Source organism: Gasterosteus aculeatus, chromosome 15 (genome assembly GCF_964276395.1).
Source record: "Gasterosteus aculeatus chromosome 15, fGasAcu3.hap1.1, whole genome shotgun sequence".
Classification (NCBI taxonomy): Eukaryota; Metazoa; Chordata; class Actinopteri; order Perciformes; family Gasterosteidae; genus Gasterosteus; species Gasterosteus aculeatus.
This window is the reverse complement of record NC_135703.1, coordinates 13,305,438-13,327,395: the sequence shown is the minus strand read 5'-3', so window position 1 is coordinate 13,327,395 and position 21,958 is coordinate 13,305,438. Positions and strand designations below refer to the sequence as shown.

At 45.8% G+C, this 21,958-nt stretch overlaps 1 protein-coding gene across 7 annotated transcripts in view; it reads right to left on the bottom strand.

Annotated features, from left to right (window-relative positions):
• actn1 (actinin, alpha 1) overlaps positions 1-21,958 on the bottom strand; it is a 39,625-nt gene that overhangs the window by 10,424 nt on the left and 7,243 nt on the right. For 4 of the 7 annotated variants that reach the window (XM_040199383.2, XM_040199381.2, XM_040199384.2 and 1 more), the window contains exons 2-8: positions 10,787-10,901; positions 10,062-10,181; positions 7,752-7,838; positions 7,109-7,196; positions 5,500-5,578; positions 4,827-4,908; positions 4,012-4,097 (exon numbers count right to left, since the gene is read on the bottom strand). In XM_040199383.2, the coding sequence (XP_040055317.1) occupies positions 4,012-4,097; positions 4,827-4,908; positions 5,500-5,578; positions 7,109-7,196; positions 7,752-7,838; positions 10,062-10,181; positions 10,787-10,901 (657 nt within the window). Of the gene's footprint in view, positions 1-2,640; positions 2,727-4,011; positions 4,098-4,826; positions 4,909-5,499; positions 5,579-7,108; positions 7,197-7,751; positions 7,839-10,061; positions 10,182-10,786; positions 10,902-21,958 lie in introns of all 7 variants that reach the window. The other 3 variants (XM_040199382.2, XM_078089773.1, XM_040199385.2) reach the window with 1 other exon arrangement.

The window sequence follows — 21,958 nt, the reverse complement described above, 5'->3', positions numbered from 1 at the left end:
CGGAGCTTTGACGAGGCCTCATTGTGTTTTACGGCTGTCAGGTGAAGAGGCACCTTCCAGTCTTTTTATGTGTTATTTCAGCCTGCACACAGAGAGCCGGGGGGATACAGGAGGAGACCACAGGAGAACCCGGCTCCTCATCCATGACACAACACCTCCTTAACACTGGCCTGACAGGCCTCCTCGCCGGACCAGCAATGCACGAGCAAAGCAGGGTTTCCATGACAACGCGTGGTCTGTTAACCCGTTGGGATCAAGAAGAGTAATTGTGGTCAGGAAAGCTCATTGAGAAAAGCAGGGGGGGGATTAGAGAGAGAGAGAGAGAGATTTAAGCAGGACATGCACAAAGTCTGCAGTCAGCTCAATGACTTTACAGCCGTATTTTACGGCGCTGCAGTTAAAATACTAAGAGGAATCCGTGAGCAACGGCCATGAATCAACCCAGACTGCACAATTATCAACGTAAATAAATGATTAAGAGTAATAGATACAAAAGGACAGGCTTGGATCTCCCTGCCGCCCCATTCTCGTAGCTCAGAGAGCGGCTTTCCCCGCAGGAGGCCGCTTGCAGTCTGCTTTGTCAAAAGATCACGGGGGAAACTTGGCTCGGAGGAGGAAATGCCGCGGGGGCCTCCGACGGGAGGAGCGGGCGAGCCGCCTTAAAAGGAGAGGCAGGATGTGCAGGTCGCGCTTCTGTTTGCAGGCTGGTTTCTTTTTCACCGACGGCAACGACCTCTTCCACGGATTGCCTCGTCCCGACATCCAAGGTGGAGGAGAGGGGAAGGATCAGAATCCATCGGTGAGGACAAAGTGGACTCACAGCAGCTCTGGTCTCACTGTCTCACGCATTATCAATGTTTAGTAATAGATCTGAGCAAGGATTTAGTTATAACTATTTTAAAATTACTTCTAGGATCATAAAATGGTGTAAATAAAATGCTGCAGATTAAAAATAGATTATTTGCTATATTTCCAGGTATAAAGACAACGAGTCTATAATGCAAAGAAAGACCACAGAAGTGACACGTCTCCTGACCTGATCAGCTTCTCAAACTGACCCATGTTTGCCGTTTCTATGCCGGATCCATTCCCGCGCTGTTAAACTGTGAGCCAGCCTGCTGTGGTTATCGGCATCCAGCTCCTCCAGAGTTTCAACGGCTCCATAAAGAAGTGAGTCCTAATAAAGAGTTTGAGTACAGGGCGCTTAGCGGATATCCTGTGTGTGCACGAGAAGTATTATTCTCTAGCGAACTTGGCTCGCCGTTGGCATAATGAACTCCCCTGGATGAAGGTTATAGAGGATCCATGTCTGCTGAGAGACGGCAGGTAAGGAGGAGCTCAATAACCGAGAGTTTGCTTTTACCGCAAACTATGAAAAGAAAATGTAGGAAGAACAATATAGGATGTCACCCGTAAGCGTTTGACATGTTTAATGTTTTAAAGTGAGTAATCGACCAGAAGTAGTCACGTATTTGCATATCCAGGTTAAAGAGGAACATTGGTATTTATTTGTTTGAGTTGTGCTCGCGTCTCCTTTTAGCTCTGTTCTTTTCTCCACCGACAGAGACAATAATCGCTTTAGTTTACTGCGACTATTTTTTCTCTCGCTGACAACTTTGCACTGAAGCTGGAGTCGACACCACGCGAGGGATAATAATAATAATGCATTTTATTTATAACGCAGTCTTCATCAACAGGTCTCGGAGTGCGACTGAGCCGGTTATCAAAGAGGGAAACGATAAAACTAAACCAATGAGCGGAACGATGCTGGCGCACTAAACATGGAGCGGAGGAGAAAACCGTCACGGCCTTTTGGTTCTTCATTACATCATCGCGTCAGTCATCCGACTAAAGCTGCAGTTGGTAACATTTATAAAGATACAGTACGTTTTTATTAGAACTGCGCAAACTACCAAAAGACGTGAGACACAAAAATCAGTGACAGCGTTCGGCTCCTCTGCCGCCGTTGAAACACGTCACCGCGCCCGGAAAATCAGAACTGGAGGTTTTTTTTTTTATAGCAGCTGTCAATCACTGAACTCCGATCAAACGAGGCATCAAAATGTACGTTGCTGCATTGCTTATTTCTGGCTTAAGTTGGTTAAGTAGATTTTAGTGAACCCTTCAGCGGAGTTTGTTTGTGACCCACTGCCACTTATTAAACAGTTGAGCCAAAAAAAAAGAAAGCTTTTACATTTTACAGCCTAATAAAAGTTCACTAAAACATATTTCATTGAGGGAAAAAATAGGTTAACAGAATCTTCCATTCATATTTGACTGGCGCGGCCTCGACAGCTACAGAGACTCCTGAGATCCTCATTGGTAGTTTTTCATTGCACATGCACTGCTAGGAGCACCAAGGTAGATGGATGTGATTTTCTTTTGGTTACTAACTGCACTTTAATACATAGAATAGAATTGCTGTATGAGGACAACTGATTGCGCAAAAAGACCGATCTTTCTTTAAAAAGGCACATTAATAGCTGATATTTTAGTGTTTTTAGTATTATACAGTGTTTTAAAGTCACATTAAAGCTGCCAACAAAAGAATGTTGGCACAACCGTATTAATTCTCATCCGGGCACTTTGGCAGGTATCCGGTTATTGTTTGGAGAATTCCTTTGCCGTTTCATTTCTCACCTTCTGCTTGCCTGAGAACGCGTGGTAGTAACACGACACATAAGTCATGACGGCCTTCTCATCTGGCCTCAAGGTGCTAATGACATCTGCCCAGGGAACAGAGGGAGGACGGAGAGAGAGGACAGAGAAAAGAGACAAATGCACAAGAGTAAAAGTGCTGAGACAAAAAGGGCAAGCAGGGGGCGCAATAAGTAGAGGAGGCAACGGCCGCGACTTCAGTCATCTCCAGCCCACCTAGAAGGTCGTCTTCAGGATAACGTTAGAATAAGGACACGGGAGACTTTTTGAGGCGAGATGTGAGCCGACGAAGTGAAGACTGAAGTAGCTCAGAAGCTCTGGCTCCTGAAGCGGTTTGAAATCTATTAGCACATCGAAGCCAAATGCAGAATACAGACAGAGATTTGGTGTCAAATACCGGCCAACAACTGTAAAGTATGCAGGACAAAGTTGTTGCGACTGAGTTACTTTGCATGGAGGGAGGAACTTTTTTTTTTGTCTTTTGTGATTAAACTTAAATTAAAGAAGCAGCCGTCACCTCTCAGAGTCCAGATGTGGTCTCGCTGGCCTGAGACCCGTCCTCTCCGTGCGCCTCAGTCATAAACAGACATTTTTCATTCCTATCCTGAGTTGCTTAAACACAGCTGTGTTGAAACGCTCGCTCTGCTGCTGGGCCCCTCGGAGGACCCCGACTCTTATGTAACGGAGGCTTCGCGATGCTCCGCTGCTCCCCGGCTGTCGGAGAGGAGGCGCGACGCGATCCCGGCGCTTCTGCTGCGCCTCGAGGTAGCCTTCAAGCTCGATCCAATCGAATCAACAGCCAGCTCGCCGCACGCTTTTTGAAGTGCCACTTTTAATTGCGCTTATTCCTTAAACCTCCATTTAGGCCGGCACTCTGCGGGCTAAACATACCCGCCCCTTGGTTACGTCTCCCCCACCGCGCAACACTTTGGGCTAATTTGTCTCTCTCCATCAGCAACTGCGCCTTTCAGCCCAGGCTCACATCATCAGTCATCAGACCCCCCCCCCCCTCCTCCCCCTCTCGGCCTCTGCTAAGCGGAACAAAACCTCGATCGGGGGGCGAATTTGCCGACCCGCAGCGCCGCGACCAACGAGATAGACTGGAGATGATCGTTGCCTCTGAGGAAAAAGTGGTCTTCCCATCATGCATTTGGTAACGTGAACCATGCGGAAAGTGGAGCGTGGACCCTGCAGGGGTCCGGGGGGGGGGGGGGGGGGGTTGGAGGGGGGCAGGGAGGGGGGAGCGTTGTGCACTGCAGAGAGAGAAGCGTACTGTTAGGAAAAACACACAGACTTAGAAAGGAAGGAGGAGAGGAGGGAGGAGGAGGGAAGGAGACGCTGCATCCAGGATACCTTCTGGGCGCCTGAGAAGGCGTGGTAGAAGCTAGAGACGTAGGTCATGATGGCCTTCTCGTCCGGACGGGCTGTGCCCACGATGTCTGCGGGGAAGAGAGCAGGTCAGGGGGTGGGGGGGAGGGGAGGAGGGGGGAGTTGAGGCTGTTAAACGGAGCACAGAATGACGAGGAAACAGGAAGTAGAACTGGGGTTCAGCTCTTCACAAACACGACATCCAGAGTGGAAAGAAAAAAAACACTCGGCGTCTCCCTCCAGATGTGCTGAAAACATAAAACGTATTTCCTGAAAGAAAGCAACAACAAGTCACCTGAAGATTCACCACGATGTCCAGCAGCTCTGTCACATTTGTAGTGTAGAATACATTATACACTCAACACAAAGGAGGATCTGCGTCTCCTCCTGTGTGCACAGCTGCATGTGTGAGCGTTAAGGCCAAAATAAATTCTCTCAGAGAGATTGGTCCCTTGAAATCATTAAGCCAGCTGGAAAAAACAAGCAATGTAAAAGGAAGCGCATCCATGTGCTGTTTGGGTCTCCTGGAAGCGCTTCAACTCTTAACGCTGCTCGCCGGGAGGCGACTGGTCGCAATTTAGCAGTATTCTTGTGAAGGAATTTGGAGAAAAGGTTGGAGCTTTTCACACCTCTGCAGACCCGGTTAATCGCTGTCACATTGTTGGTTTGTTGTAAAGTCACTACACGCGTCTATGTCACTTCCAGGCTTCCGTGAGAGAACGTTTTGGTTTTTGAAAACAGTAAAACGTTGTTGCTCCTCTTCATCGTTCCCCCCCCCGTTTTCCTCCCCGCCTGCTCACCTTCTGCGTCCAACATCTTGGGGATGTCCAGGTACTTCTCTGCCACGTCGAAGGCCGTGTTCAGGTTGGTCATGGGGTCGTCCTGACAACGGCAGACACAGCACACCATCAAGACCTTTAGACTCTACAACGCTGGTTTGGTTTCCTGCTTCTAAAGGGCAACCACGTTACCGTAGCACAGTTACACAGTTACTGTGTAAAATCACCTATGATAAAGGATTTTTTCAGTTAATCAGGTATTAATCAATCAAGTTACCATCTGGAAAGGTGACCGTTTTTTAAGTGTATACTGTTTTTTCAACTTTTTGTTGCTTTTTCTTTTTACCTCATAAATACATTTCATTAACAAAAATAATCAAAGATTGCTCAATAAGCAGATCCTAAAGAAATTTATCTGCAGTTATTTGAAAAATCCATTCAGTAATATGAACATCAGCCGCCTTTATTTGTTTCATGTGACGGAATATCAGTGGAGTTGGTCAGACAAAAATAAGTAATGTGAGCATGTAAATGTGGAAACTACCGTTTCGTGGGTTTTTATCATGAGAATTAAACTTGTCCCGTCTCCTTTCCCCTTGTACTTATTGATTTTGCATAGAAACATTTTAAATACGCTGAACTTGTGTTAGCGCTCGAGGTGCATTTTCTTAAAAGTCAGACAACAATCGCTCACCTTGCGCAGTTTTCCGTAGTCGATGAGCTCCGGACGGTGTCGATGAATGAGCGCACAGAAGCCCAAACCATCTTTCCAGCTGAAACATAGAGAAGTAGTTGAGACGAGGGCGAAAGTTATCAGATCAGCAGAGGAGGAAAACAAACAAACGAGAAATTGACTTTAAACCGCTCCCCTCCATCGGAGTCCCTGATTAGTTTCAGGTAACACACCCACATCCTCCCACCACTGTGGGCCGAACCACGGAGGACACATTATCCAATTCACCACATGGTCCCAGCCTCTAATTTAAAAGTAGAGAAATCTGAAGAGCCTACAGGGCTTTTCCACACTTTCCAATGTCTGAACAAAAAGTAGGGACCAATCAAACGGCTTCCAAGGACGAAACTGTTAACGGCAATTACCCAAAAAGCCAATATACCCACAAAAATGCAATAAATAAAGTAAATGATGCCAACCCTGTGTTGGAATCACATCTTTGCTCCGTAATCAATGACCATGTGTTCATGTAGATAGGAGATATATCCTAAATCTGGCCCTGAGCGGCCAGGCTGTCTGAATGCCGTACGATGGGTTGATGCAACGCAAACTCAATATCGCTCCGGATGATTTACTGCCGTCCTCTTTCCGCCCGGGAAGATATTAGTGGGATGGAATCGTTTAATGTATTGCCTGCCATGCTAAGTGCCTGTAAAGAACGAGAGGAGAAGGTGACTCATCGTCCAGCTGAAGCAGCAGCAGCAGAGGCCCTCCCTCCTCTCTCGTCCGTCACATCAAAGCCCCCCCACCCCCCACCAGGCCTCTCCCTTTACCTTCTCCTGAAATGACCCCATCACCATTATTTTCGGCTTGGCCTTCATCCACATCTGAGGATCACAGCGGCCTTCTTTCAATAATTCAAACCACGGGAAGGTACCCTGTGACGTGGGCCGAGGAGTAAATGAACCCACTCGCGCCAGGAGCAGACGGATGGGACCAGGAGGCCGATGCAGATGCAGTTTGGTGTCATTTCAAACGCACGGGTCGATGCACATCCTCTCAGTCTGGGTTATAAGAACGTGTCTGCTGGTCTGTTCCGTTTCAGGTCTCTCCTGTTCAGCATCAGGACAGTCTGAGGCGGTAACCGGCTTCAAATACACACGATATCGGTGTATTTTAAATTGCACTGTTTCTGACCTCTATCCTTTTGCAAAAGTTTGAACGTTTGAGTGCTAGAACAATAATGACGTGACAACTAACCACAGTCTGCGCTCACTGAACTCTTTCCTCGTGTCTTAACGGCGGCAAGAGAAAAAGTCCTGAGCCTGCTTTGCTTTAGTAACAGTTTAACTGGAGTTCAGCAGAATCTCAACCAGTAACCAAAAGCTCTTATGTGCCGTTCACTGTTGTTCACAGGCCCTGGATCAGATGCAATTAGAAAGTGATGATGTTTTAAGAGCCAAATTTAAAAAATACCAAAGTGAAGAACCAATTAGACCTGATTTTCAGAGACGACGGCGCCACTGCGCTTTCACAATATTTTGGCACAATTCTCCCTGCTGGACACCGACATCATATTTACTTTAAAAGTGAAACGCTTTTTTAACGTTACTTATGGTGCGTTCCTCACCTGATGTGAAAGTTCTGGATGTTGACGTTCTTGTAGGGCGCCGTCTTCCTCTGGCACCACAGCAGGAGGCCCTCTTTAGCAGACGTCTCTGCGGTCGGGGAGAAGGGATCATTGTGAAGTTCAAGAAACTCTCAGGCTTTCACTTTGACCGACTCTCCACTAATCCCGGTTTACTGGTGGATTAGGTGGAGGTGAGGCAAATGGGAATCATGTGCGATCGCTCGGGAGTTTGAGGTTTCATAACATTAGAAATGAAATACTTTAAATCACTCTGCAATGGAATCTATAGCTGAACAAAATAAACGCTGACCGCTTTTGACATTTATATTGCATTACATTAGAAGTGCATTGCATAGGACCATAACACGAACATGTCCTCCTCAGGGAGACAGCAGGTTCTGATTCATTCAAATTCTAATTAACTTGCATTAGCTCGTCGAGTCTGCAAGTGGTAGTGGTCTTGACACGGAGACACAGTGTCAATGAAGTGTTTTCAATTGCAGATTATGACATCGGGCAGTTCTTTTCAAAAAAGTGAATGAAAAGAAGCGTGTGGAAATGCGCACACACACACACACACACACACACACACACACACACACACACACACACACACACACACACACACACACACACACAGTACCTTCCACAGAAATGTCTTGAATAGCGAAGCGGAGGATTATGGTCCAGATCATTCCCAGGGTCATTTTAGCGTTGCCATCTACAATCTCTGAAAAAGGGCAAAACAATAACAATCATAAAGGAGGATTTATCATCTGCTCGTAGTTTAGATTTTTTTTTTTTACATCGCTCTAGAAATGTTGAGAAGCATTTCCATGTGAAAATCTGTCTAGATGAGTCAGCTTAAAACTGGACTGTGGTCGAAAGCTAAACGATTGTGTCTGTATTAGCTGTGACGCGCTGAGGATGTCAAAGAGTTTTCTTTCTAAAGGTGAAACGTCAGTGGCTGATTTTTTTTTAAACGTCCAACTCCCGTCCTTCCTTTGCAATAGGAAACTGCGCAGACAGCCCCTTCCAAAAATAGGAATGAATCGCACCTCATTCAAGAACCCTAGAGGATGAATGGTGCTGATCTTCAAGCGCCATCATCACGTCAACAATTTACCGTACGCGTGTAGAAAGTAGTTACATTTTCATGAGCCTCAATGCCGTGTTTATTGTTTGCATGCTAACATGCTACGTAAGCTATGATGGTAAAAAGTATCCCTGTAGGCTGCTAAACATCCGCTTGGTAGCTTTGTCGTTGCGGGCATATTAGCATGTTAGCATTTGGCTCAAAGTGCTGTTGTGTCACAGAACCGCCTGTCAAGCACATTTTATTCATGGCTCAAAGGGCTTTAGAATCTATACAACAAAGGAAAGCTACATCTTTAAAGCTATGAACTGTTAATCTCATTAGGGGTCTAATCCGTTTTAATAGCATTGAAAACGTCTGGTATAACAACTGGACAGGATTGAAAAAGTAATTTAAAATGTCTTAATTTCTAGATTTTCACTTTTACAATCTGTCAATGAAAAAGAGTGCAAGAAAGAAATAACGCCCTGATGCACAATATTGGTCACAACCATGACAAAGTAAATGACAACTATCGTTTAGATAATGATGGCAATGGAATGAACAGGACACTTTGTCTTTAAAACACCTTCCACAGGCCTTTGAGGTCCAGAAAGTCAAAATGATACCCAGGATGACATCGTCGTCCTGTATCTGAGATTAGCTCATAGGGCTTCGATCAGTCGGAGGCTGTGAATGAACTTCCCCATTTGACCTCCTTCAATAATCATTTGTTTCTCCCTGTAATCCAATAAGGAGCTCCACCGTCCCCCGACTGTGACGGGCAAAACCCGGACTGCGAGATGTCAGTCCGAATGTATGCGCACGTAACGCGGCGTGAAAGACGCCTGGGATCAAATTAGGGAGGCACGAGACGTCTGGCCGTGTTGTTCCAGCCGACACGCGCCGGTAAACGCTGAGATTAAGCGCTAATGAACATGACTGATCAACATGGGGGAGGAACACAAATCCTGTTAATTCCCTTTGAACGCCCCCCCTCAGCCTGCGCCTTCACCCCCCCCCCGATGAGTTGCACGGATGGGATCCTTCAAGGAGCCCCGTCCCGCCGCTAGCAGCGAGGAGGATAATCTGTCTGGAACGCTGGTCTGGTTTAGGAGCTAAGACCCGCCTCCCTGCACCGCCAAACAAATCTCCACCTTACAGCAAACGGTGTCCTTTTTGGAGCCCAAAATGTTGGTTTATTAAAACAAGTGAAGAAAGTGCTAGTAAGATTATATGAATTAGCTCTTAGTGATGGCTGGAAAAAAAAAAACTCTCTCAGACATCACAATGTACTGGTTTTCTTTCTCTTCAAGGACGCCAGATCAAATATTTTGTGCTTCAAATAAGTACTTGGAAATGGAAGGGGTCAACTACAAAAATGTATATAATGGCTGACATAACCCATTATAAACTGACTAAATAGACTAAATATCTATAGATTGACAATAGACTAAATATCTTTTACGTTGGGTTTTTGTGTTTGCATGCGTTTACTGCTAAAGAGCCAGTTGCTCTGCGTTTGGAGGAGGATGGAAATCCCAGAGTTATTTGGGCTGAACAATGAGCAGCCTCGGCCCTTGAGGGGCTTTGCGGATCCTGAGATCCACTCAGAAAACGCACAGCAGAGCACAACCTCCGCTCGGCGGAACACTCTGGAACAAGGAGCTCATTAATCTGCACAGCGGCGCCGCCGGGGTAACGAGAGCGCAGGCGAGCCTGCATTAGCCATTACAGGCAGAAAAGACCCTGACGATTTGGCCGATGGTCGACTGGGTGAGATGTGAACCGATTTAGGGAAGGTCACGTGACTTTGTGAGACTTCCCGGGGCCTTGGTCCCACGGCTGAAACGCGAGACGAGACGCGGCATCACTCACCCTCGGCTCCGATCGACACCAGCTTCACTCCCTTGCTGGCGATGAAGTCGAGTGCTTTGTTGACGTTGGAGATCTTGTGGACTCTCATCTTGCCTCTCTCTGGCTTGGCCAAGCGTTCACCTAGACGGGGAAACGCCGCAGACCCGGAGGACGTGTAAGACCGGCCCTTTCTCATTCATGTTAAGTCACATTTTGTCCTTCAATGCACAAAACATTGGTATTAAGGAGAAAGTGTGGCAAGGCCAAACGAACAAGGTTAAAGTTTTGCTTGGACACCGACTTATTATAGTGATGTGACTTATTGTTTTAAAGAATTAGTTTGAAACTTTGGGGATAAATAATGTTATTTGCTTTGTTGTCAAGAGTAAACTAAGAAAACTGATGCCAATATTACATGTATTTGTGGTTTTACCTTTGGACTCAACATGGTTAGTGTTCCAGTCTTTCTGCTAAGATAAGACAACCGGCTGTTGGTTGTAGCTTCGTATTTTAAAGGAATGGTACAATATTAATAAATTCAGTAATTATGTGCAAAAAAAACTTTTTGTCTCCTCATTTCTCCAGCTAAGTATAATTTGGGTCGATTATCTACATTAACCGGTCCGAGAAAATCCCGCCGACTATGGATTTAACTCATAAATTGACCCTACACACTTTTGAAGAGAGCAACTCCGCACGCTTCCCATCAACGGCGGCGTAATCCTCTTAAGCAAAGCGCCGTCTACCTGAGATGACCTCGAGCAGCAGCATGAGTTTCAGTCCATCCCGGAAGTCCTCCTCAATGTTATCGATCTGCGTTCCTGCTTTCCTGAGGTGAGAGTTACACCAAGCTGTGAATGTCTGTTGGGATGGAAGAGAGAGAACGAAAAACATCTCGTCAATCACAGCACACACACACACACACACACACACACACACACACACACACAATCATACGCTGTTCAGCCAGCGAGTCCCCACCAGCCACCCAGATGTTTGCCGCGTAATCAACTCTGACTTTATGTCCATTAATACAGCGGTTAGTAAATTCAGGCTGCTTTACAATCCGTTGACAATGGCACCGGTCCAGTGCACAGAGCCATGCACGGCCCACACAATCATGAATAAGTATAAGTAGTACAAGTAGGAATTAGGGCTGCGTGTTATTGAGAAGTGAGACTTTTTTTAACTGGAAGATAAAAAACCCTTTTCCCAACCAGGCGCGTCAGCAAACATGCTTAGCACGTGTGGCTCCAGCTGGCTCTGTGAGGCTAAACACCAATGGCAGCACAGCAACATGCTCCCATCGCCGATGCTAATGCTGATGTTAAGTCACGTCTGATATTTACCCTTTTCACCATCTTAGTTTAGCGTGTTAGCGTGACAGCATTGCTGATTAGGGGTAAACAAAAGGAGAAGTGAGGCAGGTAGTTGTTTACAACACCACAGCATTGGACAAAGCGAAACTCTTATAATAACGATAATAATAATAATAATAATAATAATAACCATCATAAGTTACTAAAGCCGATTCTGAGGGAAACATGAACGTCTGATCCAAACTTCTTTGCAATGCACCCAACAGCTGATGACATATCTCACTCCAAACTAAAAATGTCAACCTCAAGACGACGCCGGATGAAAAGTGCGGGAATCACCAAAGTCCGAAAGGTCCGTCCTCTGAGAAGCATGAATGTCTGTACGGAGCACAGACCTTCCATCCAAAGGGTGTTGAGATATTTCAGTCTGGACTAAGGCGCTAACCTACAATCGGCTAATGTTGCCCATGAATGTGCTTAATGTGTCTGTAAACTCCATGCGTGTTGTTTTGTTGCTGAACCAGAGCTGCCGGCTAATAAACGGGTTTCCTGTTGGTTCCTCCACACACTGCCTCCACGCTCACGCACCGCGCTGCCTCCTTGGCGCCGCAGCACACGGGAGCATTGTGTGCTCCATGCAGTTTGTGTAGCCGGCTCGGGATTCTCTGGCATTGGCAGCCACGCCAACACCCTAAGAGAAAACATCTGGATCGGGATGCCAGCACCCCCCCCAACAGGAGCAGGCCCGCCATGCACCCCGCTGCGAACGCCCCTTTACGAGTTCCCCCGGGTCAATTACGCCCAACCACCATGTTTCCACGAGAGCTGGAGGAGGAACCTGCAGGAGAGCAGAGCCACAGCCGCTGATGAAAGCCCACGCTGCCGTCAACTGACGAGGGAACCAAAGCCACTTAAAAGTCACTGGCGAGGTGGGCCGAGCGCCGGTGCAACGTTGGCGATGAGATCACTCGGAGAACGGGATGTTGTGCGGTTTACACGGCTATCAATAAACCCGAGGGTTTCAGGGTTCAGATATGTGCGCAGGAGTTTGCTGGCATGCGGTGGAAGTTTCAAGGGGAAAGAAACCAGAATACTGTGGACGATGTGGGGGGAGAAGGACAGATTATATGGTGTTTTCTAGTAGAACTGACAGCATAAGAGCAGCTCTGTGTTATGTGCGGCGGGCAGACACACCCCCCCCCTTGTGAGAAACTATTCCCTCGAGTTTAGTCATGATTTCAGTCAAGCTCAGACGAGCACAAGGATATTTGAATTAACCCTAATCAATAGAAGCCTTTAGAGGCTTTGCCAAGTGTTGCGGCAGGGCTCCGGTGTCAGCAGCTAACGTGGATAACGTTGATTCAATCAACGCGTTACGTTAAGAGCGTTTGCTGGCTCTGCAGGTTCTCGGGGTGGACATTTTTGTTTTGTTATCCGAGGTGTAAATATGTGATTCAAATTGTCAGCCCCTTTTCTTTGCCGGTTCATTTTTCCATCACTAAAGTTAACAACCACCTGCAAGGAAAGACAGAAGGGAAACTCAAACTGCTGATGGGGAGCTTTTGCACTTGGCAGCAAAAAGAGTAACTTAAATATGCTGTTATTCTGTTAACATGTAATCGTCCACACAGACAAAGGATAGAAAAAAGAAGGGCGTCTTAATACAGAATGCAAATGGTGTTTCAAGGGGATCGAATGAAAACTCCTGCTTAGTGCAGCTTTAACAGAACCCGGCGGCTGAAAAGGCCTCGAGTCAAGTTGTGAAAACAACCAAAAGTTTACAGGAGGAATGTAGGCTTGTTAAACGTGCTCGAAGGAGGGTGGGACGGGGCGACAGGCCTTCTCCTAGAGCTAGCAGCCCTCCTGCAGGCTCCTTCATCTCTCTGGGTCACTGCGTGCCGGCCGGCCGCCACCTGCGCCGTCACATGACCCCCCGGCTGTGTTTTGGTCAACACTCACGGGCCCCGCAGGCGTCCTGGGGCCGTTGGAAGGTCACAACACTCAGTTACTGGCCTACTGGACGCAGATTACTGCGAGAGCAGGTCCAATCCCACCAAATCTATACAGAAATATGTCTAATTCATGAAATAATTCATTAAAAAGACGAGAAGCATGCATTTGCTGAGTGCAGCAGGAAGGGGGTGGGAGGGTTTAGTTAGCAAGACTAAATGACGTTTTTATTCGATTGCCTTCTTTGGCCCATTCATTTTTCAATCGGTGTGTGTGTGTGTGTTGTACTTAACGTCATTTTGAAGTAATTTCACAGCACTTGGTCATCTTAAGCTGTGTTTAAATGGTGTATAAATTGAATTAACTTCAATGATATAAAGATTTAATGAACACGGTTCAAGTGAACATGGGTGTGTGTGTCTGTGTGTTTGTCTGAGAGCGAGAGTTTGGGAGTGTGTGCGCTTATAAGTGTAGTGTAGAGAATAAGTTCTGACATTCAGACAAATCCTGTCAAGTTCTATTATTCAGTCAAAATAATTGTTAGTTGCAGCCCTAGTTTCAACCACAACCGGATTTCTTGCAAATCCCTAAACTGTAATATATATATATATATATATATATATATATTTATTTATTTATTAGGGGTGTAACGATTCATTTTAACAACGATTTGTTAAATCGCGATTCATGGTTGCCGATTCGATTCATGGACGATCAGGGTTATTTTTGAACGATTCGATTAGATTCAGTGACTTGAAATCGATTCAGTAACTTTACTGGACAGTGCAGGCAAAGTTTTTGAGATCCCTGTTGTTTCTTGTAAGGAAATCATGTTTAAATTAATTATGGATATTATAAACAAGCAAACAACAATTAATGGCAAATGTATAAACCTTTTATTTGAATCAAGTGCCATTTTCAATGTAAACATTACACAATAATTACACAATGTTTGGATCAATTCACAGAACCCCGGATTTTCAACCACATTGTAGGGTCGCATGTCTTTACAGATAAACTTGGCAATTGTTGCTGTGATGTTGAGTTTGGTGCTGGAGGCCTGAGGTGTCTACAGAGCTGCAGTTACCTGCTGCTGCTGCTGCAGCGGTGACGCTGCTAGAGGTCCTGACTGTCGGCGTTGTTTAATCCCACGCCGCCTTAGTAGACGGCCGGAAAGATTCGTCGTGTTTCCGTGGTTTTTTATTTGTCTTCTACATATTCTACAAACAGCGACCGACTTATTTAGAACACCTCCGTGTTTGCAAAAGCCCAAATGTTTCCATGCGCTGGATCGATGAGTTGGTTTGTAAATGTCTCGCTCTCAGTCGTCTCCTCCACGCTGTGTTTTGTTGTTGTTCAGAGTTTCGCGCGGCTGCCGCTGCGTACTGATGACGTCACAGACAGGCAGACTGAATCGAGTAACGTTTAACGTGTCTAAAGTGCTAAAAAACAAACACACATCTATACCGTTTTTGTGCTTAAATCCAATGTGCAGTTTCCAAGTATCGATAAAAAATCGATTATCTACCATTTCAATCGATTTGTAATCGATATATGTCGTCCGAAATGCCGATTTGCTGAGCACAGATCGATTCAGTTGGATCGCAGGAATATAAATTGATTAATCGATTCAGTGGATGAATCGTTACACCCCTAATATATATATATATATATATCTTCTCATCTTTACAGTATCAACAGATAAAAAGTATGCAGGAGGACTCCCCTATGCTGCTGTTGGTGGGGAAAGCCATCTCTAGGCCTTATAACTGCTTTTAAAAGGCGATTGCCACAAAACGTTGACCTATTGTCTCGGATTAACTATGAATCGGTTTTAAAACCACAAAACAGACGCCAGGATTCGATGCACATCCAGAACAGCTGCTTGCCAGTGTTTGGAAAGTCAACAACAGGGCAGCTTACAGACTCTTTGTTGTGTAAATACAGTACGTCCCTGCGTGTATTGTGTGCCCTGTGGTCCCTGTGTGGTCCGGCTGTCCGTACGTGTTGTTAATCTGTGGAAGCTGGTAAAATGTCGGCTCGGAGACGAGTTCCTGCTCGACAACAACGAGCCACCGAGAGTCATTTTCAGAGCCGTGACCGAAACACGGTCGGTTCCCGACTAAAGGACCAACGCGGCGCCGCGTGACAGAGGGAGGTGGAAGCACGAGCGGGTAGTCGGAGGGTCAAAGCTGCGGGGGTCAAGATCCGCGTCAGTTTTAGGGAAAATTGCCAGTCAGCGTCATTATAGCAGCACTTTTCCCCAACTAAGGAACGCAAAGCTCAGCAAACAAGCTAACGGAGGAGACAGATAGTGATTTTCGTTTCATTAACTCATTTCTGTGGGCAAACTTTTCAGACTGCTTGGACTGGATTATCATATAATTTAATTTATGAACTTCACTTCAACAACTGCATGAATCGACACAAGATTAAAGTAGGAAGGGAACTAATTGTGAAATCAAACATCGACTGTCAGCGCAAATCATCACCGATTAAAAAGAGGCAAAGTAAACTTTCTCTGTCTGCACTAAACCACCTTAATCTAAATACTTTCTGATATTGAAAACAGCTTCCGTGACACGTAATTGAGCCTTAAACCAACACACGCAGTTTTCTTCTGTTTAAACCTTCCCCTGTTCCTCTACCGCTCCGTCAGTTCCCAGCCGCCCCCCCTCGTCCACTCCATTAATCAACCTCAGCTAGGAAAATATTTCCTGCTTCTCTGCCAGGTCCATATTAGTACAATCCTTTCTCTGGGACCAGCCAGCTCGGTTGTGCGAGTCCTTGCCGTGCACCCCAGCACAGGGGCAGGCGGGCCGAGAGGAAAGGCAGATGCTGCTGGCGCCCGACTCAGGAAGGCGGCTTTCAACGCCGCGGCAGCTTTCTCAGGGTTCTCGAGTCTGCAGCTCTGGGTACCGGAGGGCACGAGACCAGCAGATATGTTGCGATTAAAAAAAAAGTTTCTGTAACATTTCTAGCGTCTCCTGCAAAAAAGCCGCAATAAGAATGTCGGAGGGGAACATTTATTAACAACATTTAACCGCAACGCCACCCACACGTCCAAGATTGAAAACTTGTCAAGGTGAGTCGAGGAGGGGGTCGTTTCTCAGCTCAAGACTATTTTGGCTGCCTTCGTCTTCGTCAGGCTTGGGGGGGGGGGGTGGTGCAGGAAAGTGGTGGAGGAAAGAGTTTTGCGGTGCCAGGAAAACAAAGCTGCCAACTAACCCCACCCCCCACCCACCTTCCCTCCTTCTCAATGCTCCCAGATGTGTGATGGATCGCGGGCATCGTGTTCAACCAGACAAGTTCACCGAGCGCGCCGTGATCTAAAATGGCCCCGCTGGAGGGGGGGGGGGGGGGGCGGGGGGGGCGCGTGTGCGTCAGCTAGACGGCTTGTCAATGGTAAACGAGTCAGAAGGGGAGAACGTTGGCCTTTATTCCTGCCAAGGCTTTCCAGACTGTTCTGGAGATTCGTTTGCGATGAATTCGGGGTGACTTTGCAGGAGCATCTTCGATGGAGATTATTTTGGGAGCCTGTTAACTGCTGAACCGCCGACATTTAGTTGATCCCCTTCGTTCGTATATAGAAGTCACGTGACTGACCCAGAAAGTTACAGAATACCTCGATTCGTGACGCCTCGACGAAAAACAAGCTAGAAAAGGTGCAGCTGGTGAAAGGAAATGTTTCTGTTGTCAGCTGGCGTACGTGTGCGTTACACCCTAAAATAAAAATGAACTGTCATCCAAAAAAAAAAAATCCTGTTTTTTATGTGAGGATGCAAATTTATTTTTGTTGTGCAATTCTCCGACAAAGACTAAAAGCAGGGCTCAAGGGCCACACGCTCAGTGTGACCATTCCTGAACCAATGGAGAGACTCCAGCAAATCTCCACCTACGGTGTCTCTCAGGAGGACAAAAACAACGCAATTTATACCCACGGCTTGTTAAAGGCTTCTTTCTTTACATTTCTACCATTTGGATTTGATTAGTGTCCTTTCAACCATCACTCCTGTCAGTAATGAGAAGATTATACCCACTCACATTACCATCTCTGAAAAATGAGCCTGTTAACTCAAAATAAAGTGGCTTGGATAAGATGGAGTTTGATGTCATTAAATAATATCAGAACCATTGAAATCATTGCATATGTTTCAATAAACCACAATATTCTTTATGTTTTCTGATGATCTTTCAGGGGAAAAACATGTGCTCTCACCAACATGTAGAGGTTTACACCCTGAGCCCAAAAAGCACCGCTCCATCCATCCTGCTCAAAGTGAGTCATGCACAGGAACAGTATGACCTTTCTGCCTCCTCATCCCGCTGGAGGGATGAATGGGAAATGTGCCTGTGTGTGTGTGTGTGTGTGTGTGTCCCTCTCTCTAACACAGGAAGTACAGGAGTTTGAGGACCTGCCAACTCGCAAAGGGAGTGCGCTGAAAGGGTCAACGGTCATCGTTCATCCTCCTCTGTCTCCTTCCTGTAAAGCTCACTGGATAGTACAGTCTGACCACACGACCACACACACACACACACACACACACACACACACACACACACACACACACACACACACACACACACTTCCCTGGCTCCAAAAACAGTAGAAGAGGCTCAGCTGAGGCAGCCAGGTCAGTGTGTGTCAGAGTGTGTGTGTGTGTGTGTGTGTGTGTGTGTTGTACTGGCTCACTGCAGCTGGTCGGCTTTGTTGAACTGACACTGTCAGTATAATTATGGCTCCTTATTCAGAGTTGCTCAGCTGGACGGTGAATTTTAGGTTTCTCTCAGTTTACACTCCGAAGTGGGATGAAACGTCTGGATACTTGTGCTAATATGAGTTTTTGTGCTGGTGCCATAAAATACTACATTTGAAGGCTCATACTAACAAATTCTGCTGCTCATTCCTGCTGCTCATTCCACAACGGTTAAAAGCAAGAAGTATAGCAAAATAAAAAATAGGCCGTTAAATTGAAAAGTATTAAAAAAACAGATCCAGGCATTGTACCAATAGGTCAAACCTCGTTTCCATTAACGATTAATCTCATTATTTGTCTTGAATAATCAATGAGCTTTTTGGTTTGTAAAACGTTTCCCAGGGTCAACGGTGTCCTCTTCCAATATCTAATTCTGTCCAATCAACAATCGGAAATACCAATTTAGCGATTTCCCATCAAAATAGCTGCCGGCAAATCCCTTTTCCGGTTTTTTCCCTGCATGTTTGGGGGGGTCACACGCACACACACACACACACACACACACACACACACACACACACACACACACACACACACACACACACACACACCAGGCCTTCTCTCCTCCAGCTTGCAGTCATGAAGGAGTGCGACAGTCCCTCAGGTGCAGCATCCTCAAAACCAGGCACTCAGTTTGCACGTTGTTACTGCAAACTGCCGACTCAGCACAGCGATCCCATTACACTTATATATCTCTGGCTTTGGCTGCTGCTTCGGGGCGCGCACACGCACAGACACACAAACGTGCGCACAGGGGTAAGTGTGTGGAAGAAAATGCCCCCAGCGAACACAGAAAATAAAAATAGGCCAACAAAGACGCACACGTACAGCATGCAGCGAATACACTACGATAACGTAGACACAGTCTGAGCGCGTGCTGACGAAGCGGAGACGGACAAAAAGTGCAGATTGACAAAGAACGGCCGCCATTGTGACCACTCCACGGATATTTGCTCTCTCGGGGGCCGTGATATATTTTTGTGTGTGTGTGTGTGCGTCAGTGTGAAGTCAGAGAGTGGTAGAGTTCATTTAACAAAGAGTGCCTCGTCTGTGAAAATGCCGCAGAGCATCCAACGCTGGGCGGTTGCTATGACAACCAACACAAGCTCGGAGACCTGCAAACGAACAGCTTGGCTGCGCCGAGGCGCTTAAAAAAAAAAAAAACACGAACGCAGATCCCCAAGCGCTCGCTTGGATTTGGCACACACACACACACACACACACACACACACACACACACACACACACAGAGCACTAGTTTACCAACACAAAAACGTCTGTGGGGGTGAGAGTTCGCCTGTTGGGTAAATTCATCAACTTTCGAGGGAGGTTTAGTGGAACTTGAGGATCTTTCAAGTAATCTTGTTAAGATCATTTTTAGAAGAAACATTTTTTCAAAATGACAGTATGGTAGTTATTCAGGTACATTCATTTCAATATCACATGTACGTGCACGGCCCATTTTAGCCCATTATATAGTTATGGATTATATTATTGTAATATTATTGATGCATTAACTTGTCAGCAGAATGGGGAAGTTGAATTGAGCACATTTTAATTACTGAAGGGTAGCACAAACATTCAGTTCCTTGCAGGTAAACACTGTCAGCACCGTTAGCGCTGTTAGCATCATTAGCTGCCGACATTGTTGAGAGCCGTGTGGAGGCTCAAAATGGGTTTAAGCAACTTTAAAGTACATTTTGTTAAGTCACACTTTGAAAATTGTAATATTAGTATATATGAATCCACTACGGCTAAAAAATAAAGTACACAGTACTTCTGTGGTGTTTTATCTCCTGCAATAAGATTCCTTATTTGGTGGCAAATGTCAAACTGAATACACAATAGAAGTCGATTAGAGGATGAAGCACTTCTGGTTATCTCACAGCACACAAATTGGATGCAAAGCCACGTGCAGATATTATTCAAATGGAGCCCGAGCATCAGAGAGGCCAAACTGAGCAACAAGTCATCCAAAGCCCATAAGGAGCTCGTATCTCCAGTGCGCAGAGAGCCCTGCTCTCCGTACCGGGTAAGTGTCCAAACCGAAGCTACTGCTGGCTGGCTGAAACAAACCGTGTCATTAGAAAGTTATTTTAAAAAGGAAATGGAGTTTTCCGACCACTCCAAGCGTTTTCACACTGGGGCTGCCAGGCAAGGGGGGCACCTGCCCATCAGGACTGTGCATTCATACACAGCAGAGGTACAACAGCGGGAACCACTCAGGGTTAAGTGTGTCGGCCACACGAGGGACACACCGACATGGGCCAGAGGAGCCGGGATCACCTCGTTTAAAACGGAACTTTATCCAAAAAGTGCCAGATCGATCTGCACAAAACCAAGAGAAGAGCAATGTCTCCTCCACTGCACCGGAATGAAGTCGTTTCACAGCAACTCAGCACAGCCGGAACTCCCGAGTCCCGCTCTCTGACAACAGTCAGATGCCAATCTGAGCAGCGCGGTGGGATGAGCGGTGGCCTATTAACCCGAGTCATAACAGTCATGAGTCAGCTCCCGCTCGCTGTGCTCGCTGTGCGGCGCTTTGTGCACGAGCAGTGGTTTTCACTGCTGACCGTCACCTGACTCAGAGAAATGCTGAGCTGGGAGGAGCTACTGAACAAAGGATGCTTTCAACACATCGGCTGTATATCACGCCAATAAACATGAAACATTATCGCTGGAAAACAAATATACTTCCTTTAGCATGAAAAAAGGTTCATTAATTCTACATGTATTATATTCTAGATAGATAGATATTCTACATGTTCTTTGTAATAGTTTACTTCATTTAAAGTTTTAAAAAAAACAGTTGAAAAAAGGTATTGTTTTAAAAACGTCCTTTAGTAAAAGTAGCGGCATCAACATCCCCATACCAAGGGTAAATTGGATTATTAGATTACAATAACTGATCAATTAACGGCATAGGAAAGCGTTTCATGTGTTGGGGGCCTAATTTGATGTTTTTGTGGCTGAAATGAGGAAAAAGGATTGCGTTTCATATTGGCTTTGACTTTGTTAGTGTCTCGTATTCGTTCTCTCTCTCGTATTATGTTTTTGCTCCAGCTTGTTTCGTCTGCAGCGTCCTGGAAGCTCTCTGATTGGCTCAGACGTGGGGATCATAACACAAAAATTAGGCTCCCCATCATCAGTTCCACATGCAAGTCAGAGAGAAGCGGCAGTTAGAATAAACCCATTGCTACATTGGTTACGGGAGAGATGTCATGTCAACTGAAACCTTCATGACGAGGTACGCTGACGTTCTCTATCTTATCACATTTTACAGAATTTTTATGTTGTCTCTACTTCAACCTAATTCAATAAAATCATTTTGTTAAACTAAAGTTGACTCATCTAAAAGGGAAAATGTAAATGTTCGCCACCGTGTTAGCAGAGCTTTGTTGGCAGGTCTCCTTCAATAAAACAAGCTTACTTGTCAATAACCTATATGAAATGAATGTATGCATCATGTACGATGATATTACCCCGATCTGATCACACCGGGATAATTCACACGTAAAGTGCTTTAGTGCAAACTTATTCATACGGAATCTTAAAGTGAAAAATGCACTTCCATTGTTAGTGTGATGGGAAACAAGCAGTGGGTCTTCTTCACACAGGGCAGGCCTTGTAATGGGTGAGATAGTTTTACAGCATAACTTACGTTGATATTGAGATTAAATGCTGGAGGATCATTCTGACTCAGTAGTGCGATTCAGCGATCGATCGATACCACTGATGTTTATGTTGTTATTTTATTCTGAAAGGGGGGAGACCCTGTAAAGCTTGGACTATTTCAGTAAAGTGGAATATTTTTGATCCATGCAACAATAGCGGCAATGTGACGAAGGCGTTCAGTAACAGCTTTACCCAACGCGAGCTTATGGCCTCATAA